Source organism: Oculina patagonica, chromosome 7 (assembly GCF_052425735.1).
Source record: "Oculina patagonica isolate OP01 chromosome 7, crgOcupat, whole genome shotgun sequence".
In the NCBI taxonomy this organism is placed as follows: Eukaryota; Metazoa; Cnidaria; class Anthozoa; order Scleractinia; family Oculinidae; genus Oculina; species Oculina patagonica.
The window spans coordinates 13,241,264-13,254,982 of NC_135764.1; the positions used below are offsets into that span (position 1 = coordinate 13,241,264).

General features: G+C 39.1%; 2 protein-coding genes across 4 annotated transcripts in view; both read right to left on the reverse strand.

The window, feature by feature from the left end:
- The window catches only part of LOC144661251 (uncharacterized), a 107,779-nt gene extending 105,579 nt beyond the window's left edge, over positions 1-2,200 (reverse strand). The window contains exon 1 of one of the 3 annotated variants that reach the window (XM_078521950.1): positions 1,213-2,200. In XM_078521950.1, the coding sequence (XP_078378076.1) occupies positions 1,213-2,167 (955 nt within the window). In that variant the 5' untranslated portion in view covers positions 2,168-2,200. Of the gene's footprint in view, positions 1-512 lie in introns of all 3 variants that reach the window. The other 2 variants (XM_078521948.1, XM_078521951.1) reach the window with 2 other exon arrangements.
- LOC144661263 (uncharacterized) overlaps positions 1-13,719 on the reverse strand; it is a 174,214-nt gene that overhangs the window by 52,901 nt on the left and 107,594 nt on the right. The gene's annotated exons all lie outside the window — the stretch shown is intronic.

Genomic DNA, 13,719 nt, shown 5'->3' on the forward strand with positions numbered 1-13,719 from the left:
CTTGAAAGAAATCTTCACACTTCGTGCTTCTCGGCTTCATGCTTGAGTGAGCGTGTGACGTGTTCACCAGACTGTGGCGAGAGCATGATCTGGCACACGAAATGCTTTAGCGACAATTTTGGGGAAAAAGCTGCAATTTTTAGTGACAATTTCGGGGAAAAAGTCGCAATTTCGACATTTTATTCTTTGTAATTCATAGTTTGTACTCTGCTCGTGCACTGTTCTAAAAATTTGTAATTTTTTAGGTCGTTTTCTAAATACTGAAGGAGACAATGCGGTATGATTCTTGTAGAATTCGTGACGTTAATTTAATTAGACTTAAACGCATCATAGCAGTCTAAGAGAAAAACAAAGGTATGCATGTTACAAACCTTTGCACAAAAAGCACAAATATCACATTGGCTGCTTCAATACTGAACTGAAAGAAAACTCATTTGACTTATTCTCAAGCGAAATTACCCTGGAAAATTATTATCATGCTGTCGATTGATTGGCCATAATGCATTCTGCACTGTCCTTTGAGTCTCTGAGTTTAAATAACGAGTACCTTTTCTTTATAAACTACAGCAATGCGTCCCTCAGTAGTCACTGTTATCCCTCGTATAAAGTCACCAATCTGTTCATCATGGAATTGAGTGCGGCGCACAAACTCGCCATGATCTTTGGTGTATAATTCCACCAGGAGATCTTTCCCTGGTTCTTTATCAGCGACGACAACATGCTCACTTGCCCGGTGAAATGCAATTTTATACCCCCAATAACTTCCTTCTGTTCCTTGGAGTTTAAACGTGTTAATATGGTCACCGTATTCACTGAATATGTGAACACAGCCATCATACCTGTCCATTATCATAACACGACCATCATTAGAAGCAGTGATATCATGCGCAAGCTTAAACATGTCTTTACCAAACGAGCGAACAAACTGACCATCAGTATCATGCACATCAACCACATTATCATTCCTCAGTACCAGTACTTTGCCAATGTCGGTGACTTTCAGTATGCCCCAGTCCCTCACAGGAAACTTGTGACGCAGGTCAGCGGTGTTGTTAAATTCGTAAACAACGTACTCTCTCTCCGCTCCAGGCTTTTCCAATTTGACCAAAACATAAATATTGTCATTCATGTCTGTGGCTACATCATGAACATATAACTTTGTATCTCCGTCATGTTTAGGGAGACTGAAAAGACTCATAAATGTTCCAGTACTGTCAAACACCTTTACGTTACCATCCTCACAGTCTCCAACAATGAATTGTCCGCTGGAGTTTGTAGCGATACCACACGACTGCTTCAGCTTGTGCTCCTCTTCACCCTCCTGACCAAATGACCATGGTGTTACACAACAGTGCTCCATGCCTTGTTTACGCAGAACTTTAGTGAGCCTTTCATCACGCAATGGATCAACTTTTTCTTCTCCGATATCAACAGCAGGCCAAATAAAGAAGGGTATGTGTTTACCAACTGTTAGCGTGACATCGTAGATGACACGATTCACGTGACAGACACTGGAAATGATATTCCTGCGTTCGTCCTTACCTATAAACTGCAAGCCCCTTACTGCCTGAAAGCCTTTCTTGAGCTGAACATCAAAACTATTTTGAACTGCTGACAAAGAGTTTAGTTCTTCAATGCACACCCTACACGGTGCTACTGCGCCAGCGGGATTGTCTACTTTTTCCAGAATTGTCGCCATTACTCGATATTGCATCGCTAGGATGCGGTCAGAGGTTTTTAGAGCTTCATTGCTAAAGGCCCTTGTTGCTTCTATACGGGCTTGTTCGAATCTTTTCTTTGCGTCGGAAAGCGCTGATTCATCCAGCTCAGTAAGATCCAACTTTCGCACGCCTTTGACTACAGAAAATGCTTCAGCACAAGCTGCTTGTGTAGTTACCGCGCCGTACTCGCTACTGGACCTTGCCTTATCAAACACTTCATAGAGCAGCTCAATTCCTTCTTTGAAGAAGCTGATACTTGCTAGCAAATCTTTCCTTGATAATCCATCCAACTTGGACTTGATATCGTCGATTTCACGCACGATCAATCCACGAAATCTTTGATCTGTTACATCGCCATCTTTCAGCTTCTCCGCTGCCTTATCTCTGCCTTTATTCACAAGCAAGCCAATGGTTGCTTTAAACACAGCTGTTACAATTGAAGACATAATCGGCAAGTAAAGAAGAACTCAAAAGCTATTGCTTGCTCAATACAAATGATCTTGTGGTGGCGTGTCGTCGCAATCAATGAGAAAACATTCCAGGAATCAGGAATGAAGAAAAACAAATAGAATATCAGATTTAAAGGTCAGCATTCTTCGCAATCGACCTGGAATGGACTTTAAAGAGACTATGTCACGGGGATTTCGCAGATTTTTGGTCTAAACTGTTCTGAAATAGGTGGTAGGTAACTTTACCCATGATAATCATTATCTTTGAACAATTGACTGAAGATATAACCTTTATTTGGGGAAAGAAATCAAACTTCGGCTATAAATATCGATTTTTTTTAAGGCGCACGGAAACAACTTGAAAACGTTGGCTAACGTTTTCAAATTGCAATTCATTTCCATCCGAGCCATCCGCAGCCAAACGAAAAGATAAAAAAAAAAAGGTGATTGTGTGTACTTTTGTCAGTGGAGTAAATATTTGCGAATAATATTTTTACAGCAGTTTTTATTATTATAATTGCATTATTTTCCAGATCTTACAAAAAGAACCCATACAGTTTGATGCGTACGTATGCGATTCGGTATAAAATTATAAACCCGTATTTGATGTATAGTTATACCCATCTTTTCTTGAAATTGACTATAAACTGACTAGAAATTTATATGTTTTAAGATCTTTTGAGGTCCTTATTTTCAAGTTCATGGTTTGTAACGTCCGCTTCTTATTGACAGAGTCCATTCCATTCCAAACTTTATTGGTCCATCTTCTGCCACTGATCTGACTGATCTTTGTTGAGGTTTTGATTGACAGGTGGGCATTCTATCGGCTTATGTCAAATGAACAGGAAATCAGACGATATAAATAGAGCAGAAGATTCTAAGGCTACGTGCTTTTTCTCGTGTCATTTTGTCAATTATCAAGTTGCTAAACTCATGACAACCTGCCAGTGATTTCAAGCGATCTTTTTTCGGCTCCCTGTTTGAGAAATTATAACACAAATCACCAGGCAAACCAAACTGATAGACTGTTATTTTGCTTCAATCAAATTAGAGGTTGCAGATGATTTCCTTTAATATCTTTTAGCCATACAAATTGGAGAAATGCGCGCACAACACTACAGAGCTTATAGGAATGCACGAGGTCGCGCTTATTCACCAACCAGTCAAACCACAGAAATAAAGCATATTTGTAAAGGCCAACATCTCTTTGTCGACTTTATAAACATGGATGACCTCATGGATTGCATACGGCATGTAACTTGAAATGGAAGCGATGTGTTTTAAAAGACAGAGCTGGAGAGAACTTTTAACTAGGAAAAACAGACGAAATGTGAGCAAGTGTAATTAAAGATCAAGAGCCCAAGCACAGCCTCGCACGTAGTTTTTCTTTGGGCTCATCACGCTATTTTTACTGTTGACCCTCACTAATCTATTTCCGTCAATTGTCTGTTTTTTCTGTGTCTCAATTTCTCCTACCCTCGATTTTTCAAACTTCCCGATAAATTCACTGACCAAAAATTGTCGCTTTCCTTAAATTGGCTTCACTCGGTCGAGCACTGTAATTTTATTCCTGATTTCTGGAACATTCGACCTCTCGAACCAACATTCGTTTCTCTTGGAGACTCAACGTAATGTTTTCTGCTGTCCTTCCTACGGAACAGTGATTTTTCAAATACCGTATTTATTCGATTAAACGCCTTCCCCGAATAAACGCGGCTCTCGTATAAACGCCACATTTTAGAGCAGAATGCCGCCCTCGAATCCCCGGGTGGGGGTGGGGGGAAGGGGGGGGGGGGGGCTACACGACATAATCTAAGGAAGGAAAGGAGGTGCGGCCCGGCCTCCTAAACCCTGTTCCCGTTTAAGACACGAACCTCTGATTTTCCTACCCTGTTTAAGACAGAATGTCATTTTTGATACCCCGTCTAAGACATAAACAAGTACCTCACTAGCTTTGTTGTAATCGTAAAGTAAGCTAAGAAACAACCTCACTGGCTTTGTTGTAATCGTGAAGTAAGCTAAGATTCAATGTTCTAATCAAAGTAAGTCAGCAATACGGTAGCCTCCCACGCAGTCGTTCTTAGGGGCGATCGTATTTCACTCCTCCCCACGAACGCCTGTTTAGCCAATGCCAACATTCCTTTCCGCCGCTAAGCCAATCAGATTTTACCTCCCAAAATCCGGAAAGTTGACGCGCGGGAAAACGTGCACGTGCAAATCACAATTGGTTTTAGTTTTAAGCCCTGGCCGAAAACTTGAGTTTACTTGCGTCTCCGTTTGGACAGGACTTGCGTAGTTTTTCACCGTTTGACCACTCAACGCAATTTTTGTAGTTTACTTCAAATACTGAATTGCAGCGCGTGACATTTAAAATGGCTTTTGCGTGTACTTTCGACTAAACTTCCGTGTCCGTTTGGTCACCCAGCTCAAGTCTGTACGTAAGTTCAACTTGCGACTACTTGCGTCCACTTGCGTTACCGTTTGGCCAGTATTTTACTTGTGATTGGCTGAGAAAGTGGCGCGAGTTTCTTTAAACCAGTCACAAGGCGAAGTAATTGCAAAACTAAAGCAATCGTCAATGACTTTGAAAACTGCACTTTTATCCAAACTCAAAACTCCTGACGATTTGAGGCGGTGATTTTACTTCAGGCGCTCAATAGTAATCTCGTTCCCAGATCTCGCGATAGATGCTTTCATAGCCTCCAACGCAGTCGTTCTTTTGGCTCGACACACAATCTTTCCTTCCCAACAAACTTCGTTTTCGGGGGAGAAAAGATTGAGTGACCAGCCAAAAGAACGACTGCGTTGGAGGCTTATGCTTCCATGACAACACTGCTTTAATTTGTTTTTCCCTCGACTAAACTAGCCCTAGCTACTACGTAATATCTTCTGGCGGGGTTTTTCTTTTTATCCTGACACCAAATTCATCTTTATATGACATTACATGGATGTTAAAGTATTTAAGATTGTTCCAATCGACATCCGGTTATCCACGTGGCGATGGTAGCTAGTTCGGAGACAAATGTGTTGTATCCATGGTAACATGTCAAAAGTAAAAAAAAGAGCATCAGAAAAGACAGTGGTTTGATCAAATCTATATTTTGTTTTTATAAAAACACAAAAACAAATCTAAAGAGGATAATTTTTTACTAAATAACTATTCATTATTAAACATGCTATAAAATTAATAATATTTTATAAGCAGTGACCTGCATTCGAGACAAACTAGTCCCAGGACCACAGCGTTTCAATCAAGACCCTCTGCTACCTTGGATTTCAACGCTGAGAACACACTGGGAACAAGGATTTTAAACACGAAGACCTTTATTTATAAGTATTAAAAATCTGACACTTTGCTACTACTAACAATACTGTAAAATTACAATATTAATGATTTTACTAAAATTAATGCTGATTTAGTATTCTCAGAGATATTGAGAGCATCGTAGTAAGGGACGGACCATTAGAAAAGTGATGGGGGGGGGGGGGGGTGGGGAAAAAACAAAAAAAAAATTCGCACAAGCCAAAATGGCAAGAAAAAAAATCGTGCAAAGGGGAAGGCAAAGAAAAAAAAAATCGTGCAGAAGGAAAGGTCCTATTAATACCTGAAAATACCTGCCATCATTTAACACTTGATGAGATCTATTTTTCGACGAAATATAGGGTGAAGAACGCTGAAAATAGCATTTCCGAGCCTAGAAATTTCAAAATTTTCTGAGGGAGCATGCCCCCATACCCCCCGTAAATAGATTGTGATCATAACATGCCTTTTATAGCTCGTCCGGCTCGTCTCTCTCTAGACTCTCTAGCCTGCGTAGATTGCTTACTAGTTAACTCATTTCTCAAACGGATTGCAAAAATGAATGGTACGATATACAGTGGTCTTAGTTTATGTTGTCAATTCCGGTCAAATAGGATTTCTGCAGTAATTATTTATGAATTTCTATTACGTATACGGTAGTTTTAGTTTTTGCATATGTTTATGTCTAAGTTTCCCACGGACTTTTCACAGAAATATATGAAAAACACAAATCTATTATACGAAGTGATTGAGAAATTCATCCTGCTTTGGTGTGTTAAGAAACGAAAGAAGATGTGTAAGAAACCAATGACAAGCTTAGCCCTAAAAAAAGTTCTGTCCAGGAGGTCTTTTAATCTTGTACATAACTTGTCACCGCATGCCAGGAAATGTGAAACGAAACCGTATGTGTACGTGATGTTTCTTGTGTCACGCAGTTTCTGCTTTTGCGGTTTCAAAACGTGCTGGTGTATCTTCTTTAATAATATTCTTTGCTAGACTGTCGATATCGGTATTGTTAGCGACCTTAAATGATTTCTTGGCAACACGGTCAAGTTTGAGGCGGCGTTTTGGTGTTTTTGTATCAGCTATACGACATTGGATATCCGACGGACAGCCGCAAGTATGAGTCGACTTTGGTAAGTTATAAATGTAAAAGCGAGTCGACGAAAATGATATCGGTAAGAGCGAGATCAACAGTAATTCTGCACGTGGAAACAAGTTGAATGTGTGAAGATCGGGGCTTTCAAGGAGTCTATTGTTGTAGCTAGTCTTCACGACATGAATTGAGTAGCATTGTTACCAATTTAAGACATGTTTTTATTTCATTTTTTGCTACATGTTCCTCGCTACACTGCAAAACTCGTGTGGATGAATGTGAAACAGGAAAGCCCTGTAAGATTTTGCAAGGGTTTCGCCTAATAAACGAAAAGAGATTCGGCATTTTCGTCTCAGTAAATGATTACTGTTAACGGGTTAATTTATTCTGGCGGGAAATAATAAGGTAACGCAATTGGCAAACAGCGCGGCCCGCCGTTCATCCAAGATAGAAGCAAGACAAATTAAACACCGCACAATGGTAAGTTTTATTTTTTTTTTTTTATTTGTGGAATGTAAAATTTAACTTGGGTTTTCAGTTTCACAATGATCGCTTATGTCAAGCACTGCTATAACAATCAACTTGCTAAACGCGCGCTGACTTATTTCGCTTTACTGACCTCGCGCTAATTTTTTCTGCCTTACTTAGGTGGTGAGTTCTTTACTGAGCTCTTGTTATCTGTGGGCAGAATATAACCTTGCGCTAAATTATTCTGTCTTACTTAGGTGGCGAGTTCTTTACTGAGCTCTTGTTATCTGTGGGCAGAATATTAACTTCGCGCTAAATTATTCTGTCTTACTTAGGTGGCGAGTTCTTTACTGAGCTCTTGTTATCTGTGGGCAGAATATAACCTTGCGCTAAATTATTCTGTCTTACTTAGGTGGTGAGTTCTTTACTGAGCTCTTGTTATCTGTGGGCAGAATATTAACTTCGCGCTAAATTATTCTGTCTTACTTAGGTGGCGAGTTCTTTACTGAGCTCTTGTTATCTGTGGGCAGAATATTAACCTCGCGCTAAATGATTATTCTGTCTTTATACTTGCCTCGATGTTTGCTGTTTTTTTGTTAGGCAACCCCGTACTTCAGTTAATATCTTTTTTTTCTTTCTCTACAGAGAAGCTGCGACGTTATGACTGACATTTCACTGTACGTTGCGGTAGTTCAATGTGCTAACTACCTTCTTATGTTACCAATCTTAATTACCTTAGCGGACTATTTGCATATTTTTTTTCGAAGGCCTAAGCTCGTCACAGAATTACAGTGTCCATTATATTACCGGGCCTTTAGGAACAATTATGGTGGCGTATGATTGGGATCGCACTTTAAAAGCTGATATCAATTCAAAAACCTCTAATCCATTACAAACAATCAAACAGACTTTTTCCTTATTACCGGTAACTATTTTTTGTAGAAAGGGGTGGATCCCCGGGTTGGATCATGTAATTTCCAACTGCCCGGTGGGTGTTTTGAGCTAGAAGGAAGGGGTGGGTCTCCACTTTTTCCAATTGCACCGCTCTTTGACCACCCCCCCCCCCCCTCGGTACTTTTTGACAGTCCCTAAAGGATGAAGTCAATGAACAACAGCATTTTTATGGTATAAAGTAACAAAACATGGCATTTGTCTGAAGAAAAAAAAACGTTTTTGTCTATAAAAAAAAATTCGAGCAGAGGGTTTCACCCGAAAAAAAAAATTCCTGCACAAGAAATGGACAGAAAAAAAAATTCGTGCAAGCCGAAAATTCCCCACCCCCCCCATCACTTTTCTAATGGTCCGTCCCTAAAAAACAAGGGTCCGGATAATCTGCGAGCAAGCGAGCCATGCGAGCCATTTCGGTTAGCCAAAAAAGCACATTGGTAAGCCTAAATAGCACATCGGTTAGCCTACATATCACTCCGGTTAGGCTGAATAGTACCTGATTAGCCTACAGTTAGTTTAGGTAGCTTGCGGTTGGCCTTTTATTGGGATTTGGGATTTCTGGCTCGCATGGCTCGCATATTATCCTAACTCGTAAAACTACCACAATCCACATTTATTGAATTTCCAACCAAATCTTACAGTATATGTCTGACTGTTTTTTTTTTTCGACGTTTTTGCTTGTTTACAAGCAAAAATGGTAGAATAGGGGTTAGTAGACAAAATTTGGATCCACATATTTGTAAACTCTCAAGGGACTTTTTTAACTTCTCAAGGGACTGTTTTAATTTCTCAAGGGATTACTTTCCGCTGTGGGTGATCACTTGCGATTTCGTGGAAAAAACGTGACTTGTCACATTTACAAACGTTATATAACAATTTTAAAAGTGACATGTCAGCTTTCTTATTTAAACGCACGTGTGTCTGAAAGGCGATCTATAAAAAGCGTCGCACAAACAATGGATTGCGTAACTAAAACACGAATAAATAATCACTAGCACTTACATCGCGTTGAGAGCAATGTTGCATGAATCGGTTTTACAACATGCGATAGTATCTACGCAGTTCAAGTGGAATTTCAGTCAAAGACAGCAAAATTCTTTCGTATTTCATCTTCAAATATAATTCGAAAGCATTCACTGTATATGTGGCTTTTGTTTAATCCTGGGTCTTGATATCCGACCCTCGCCGAGCCTAGACAAAACGCAGCTTGAGTGTAACGATTTGTTTACGCAATGTTTTCTCCGACAGTAGTCGGAAATATCCGTATTTTTTTTTCGTGCTTTTTCATGGAGCAATCGTAACGATACGGCCTTGAACACATTGAACGGCGGTCTACCTATAACAATTCAAATATAGCGTCGCAAAAACAAAGCGTCGAACGCATATTTTGCTGTTTCATTTGCTAATTTCGCTGCCGTAATCGACTGCCTCGAAAGGTCCTTGCAGTTTTAAAGTATAGAATTGTCAGATCTCGCTGAAATTTGCACTGTTTATTTGTGTAATGTTAAGGAATATGTGTATAAATACCCGGCGCGAACGAGCCATTTTTGACAAAATTATATGGCTGCATTTCCTCCGCGAAGATAGGAAATTGTTAAATTAAACTACAAAGAAACTGTAATGATAAGTTCGAAGAACAATGCACAGGATAAACCTTCGACTCATACTTCATGCAAAAACGTCGATATCTCGAAGAGACTTTGATTTTTTCAGTCACGGTTTGCAGTGAACAGTGTAACCTCAGCAGATTATGGCAGACCTTACAAAATAGCAGTATTTGTAGCTGAGCTAGATGCTGGCTTCAGACTGTTAAATCTTAAAAATGACTCTCTCAGAAAGAAGTTTGATGGCCTCAAATATGACCTCAAGAAAATTGAAGAAGTGGTTTATGATCTGACCATCAGAGGACTGAAACCAGCTGTGGAAGAGGCCAGTTAAAAGAAACAAATCAAAGCCTGTGGGGGTGAGGGAGAGGAGTGCCTGGATGAATGTGGCTCTGTGGATCATGGACTGAAATGTCCCTGTGAGATGTTGATGTGACCACAAACACAGCAAACTTACCACATAATATCTCTCAATGTGCTGTTGTATTACTGCTCCCGCTGATAAAAATTTCTGCTTGCAAGAGACTAGCTACTGCAATCTTTCATCCAAAATTTATCAGTCTGACTATTTCAGTTATTTAACATGGTTATTGCAGTGCAACCAAAAACACTGGGCATGGTTAATAGCCCATAATTTTATATCTTTACATAGTGGCTATCTTCTCTTAATCAGGCAGAATATTGACAATGTACATTGACCAAATGATTGGGAACAAATTTCCCATGTTAGTTGACTAAAATAAGAAACATGTGTTTCCTTCATTTTTTGTTGTGTCTACAAGCATAAAACCAAAGCCATATCTGTTCATAAGCTGTGAGTAAAAATTTATTTTGTTGTGGATTCCACAAATTAACCAGTTTGTTACAGCGGACTTCGACATCTTGTTGGGGCTTGCAAGACTTACTTGGTTCTTGACAATTTATTGAAATTTCATTAGATTGGTTGGAACGGTTGCCTAGTAACACGTGACATTTTTATGCAGTAATCACTCCAGCTGTTATTTTATTGGATAATAAAAATTGACTTTTGGATTTCTTTCCTTCGATTTGTCTTAAAAAGTACTTTCTCACTGGAAAGCAATAGCTTAAAGTTGAACAGGGAGTGTCACGGCAGCTGGGTATGTCATCAGTCTTGGAAAATTACCGTATGCTTCATACCATGAGAAGCATTGATTATAATAATGTCGGACTGATGTCATATGTAACAATTGCATGTCATGTAAGTAAACACCAATTCACTGTACAGTGTCATGTGGACATGATTTGTCCTCCTTATCAAGAGGACAAGTTCAGGTGAGCCACTGTAATGTATGCCCAGTTTTCTGTCCTGTGAACCCTAGAGGAACAATTCAACATGTTTTGGAATGTTCGTTCTTACATTTCTGCGCCTTTGTGAATTAACTATTTGGACTTCACATGCACACTGGTTTTGAGTATGAAAAGAGGAAACAAAAGTGGCAGGGGAAAGTTTTTGTGCATTGATTGAAATGCTCTGCTGGGACATGTCTCTTCCAAAGTATTTAGTTGATGTTAAATGTGCTCCCCCACCCCACCCCCCTTACCAAAGCCTGATCAATTCAAAGGTCGTCATACCAACAAAGATAAACATTCCCTTGAGAAAACACCACTGAAACATGCAATAAAATCGGCAGCAACTTACTTTTTTAGCACTTTATTAGTACAAAAATAAGCAGCAATTACAGAAAGCTACGTACAAGTAAAATTATTTAGAGCAGTTTTCAGTTGAGTATAGTAAAACCAAAACCAAAGTGATCACTCTGGCCAATCACAAAGGGCTCAGACCCGGGGGGGGGGGGGTACTCCGGCTTGTTGTAAAGGACGGGGATGATCGAATGGAGGCAAAACTCAGGACCCAAAAGAATCCCTAAGTCTTTTGACATTACCCAAAAAAATCCCTGGACCAGAAATAATATAACCCCCCCCCCCCCAAAAAAAAAAAAAACCCTTGTCAAATTGCCCCCAAATTGCCAGGAGGGACAATAACATATTTCAAAGAGAATCATAAAAAAATTGAACGCTCGTTTTTGTTTATGCATCATACCAAGGACGTGCCAAGGAACTTTAGTTCGTTTTTAATACCCAAAGAAATCAACTATTTAAATCAAGTCACCCAAAAAAATACTTGCCAAATTTTCGAACCCAAAAAATATCCGGAATCAAAAATTTCAAACCCAAAAAAATCCTTCGATCATCCCCGTCATTTACAAGCCAGAGTACCTCCCCTGGGGCTCAGACCATCTGACCAGTAAGTCAATCAAAACTCACAGCATAACATGTAGCTAGCATGAAGTGCGGGAAAACGTGTGTGAGCAAGTGGTGATTGGTTTATGGTTTTTTCTTCTGACTGGTAAAGAAAGTGGTGCAAGATTTTTAAACCAGTCACTTGGAACAGCAAATGCAAAACCTAAACAACTGCGAGTTACTTTCAATGCTCAAGTGGAAACCGCTCTATAAAAAAACAGTTATTACAATACACTTCAAACAGATAAGTCAAGTGGTAATACTTGTGAGGAGATCCAACAGAAATTACAGGATACGTTAGACAGTGCAGGAAAGTGGTTTAAAGCTAATGGTATGATGCCAAACACAACAAAGACCAAACAGTTACTAATTGGTACAGCCCAGAAGGTCTGTCATGCAGACAAAAACTCTCTGGATCTGTTCCTGAACAACACCAGGCTAGACGAAGCCACTGATGAAAAGATTCTCGGAGTAAAGATTGATAAACATTTAAAATGGGACAAACACATTGACTATCTAATTAGTAAACTAAATTCCAGAATTTGTCTCTTAAAGCGTGCAAGATGTTATTTAACAACTCATTTTAGGAAGCTGCTATATAATGCCACTATCAAGCCTATCCTTGAGTACTGTTGCACTGTCTGGGGTAATTGCTCCAATGAGAATTTAATTAGACTACTAAGAATCCAAAAACGGTGTGCACGATTAATACTTGATGCTAAGTTCTCTGATAACTCTGTGAAGTTATTTACTAAATTAGGATGGCTCCCCATAGACGATATTATACGTAGCAGAAAGCTTTATCTATTACATAAGATTAGTTCTGGACACTGTCCAGATTATTTCATTCCATATATACATCATCTAAAGGACACGCATAGCTACAACACCAAAGCTACAACAAAGAACAACGTAGTTATTCCTAAATACAAAAGAATTTCAGGTGGCAGGACCTTTCACGTCAGCGCAACCCGCCTCTGGAACAATGTTGACGTCTCTATTCGTAATGCTGCATCGCACAAACAGTTTACAGGAAAACTACACCAAACGCTACTCAAACAAAATGCTGGACTAGAACATTTTAAAATCAGTAGCACTTTTAAGCTCTTAGTGTATTAAATTAAGTTTAAATTTTTATCATTTAGTTAGGTTTATATAGAACTTTTTAAAATCAGCAACATTTTTTAACATTTTTTAGTTCTCATTGTATTGAATTAAGTTTAAATCTTTATCACTGTCTTAAGTATATAACATGTAGTTAGGTTTATAATATGTAGTTAAGTATGTATTATGTAATTAATTAGGGAGGGCCATATTGTAAACTACTGGGCCACCAGTAAATTATGTTACCCTCATTAAATAAAGTTTTTATTATTATTATTATTACAATTGGCTACAATTATTATAATAAAATAAGAGGTTTTATTATATGGCTACAATAGTACGCGTGCTCTGATTGGCTGCTGAGCGGGCATTATTTTCTTGTAATGACCGGGCATTACGAAAAAATTTTTCGGCTCGGCGGTTTTTACATGGTTTATCGAGTTGTGAGTAAAAGCTACTAGCGCAATTGCGAGAACGACAATAAATACAGACAAAATGTTACTATCTTTTTAACAACTGAAAAAAAAATATTAGCATAACGATACTTCTTTAGTATTAGCGACGAAGAGAGCCACAGAAAGCGAGAGCGAGTTTCACCTCGGGGTTTTTTAGATATTTCAGTTTAGAATAGTGCTTAAGGCCATATAATAAGTAACTTATTAACCTCGTCCGTTCGGTCATTACAGGGCAATCTCAGACCTCGGCCTTGATGTATTCACCTCGCTATCGCTCGGTCAATACATCAAGGCCTCGGTCTGAGATTCCA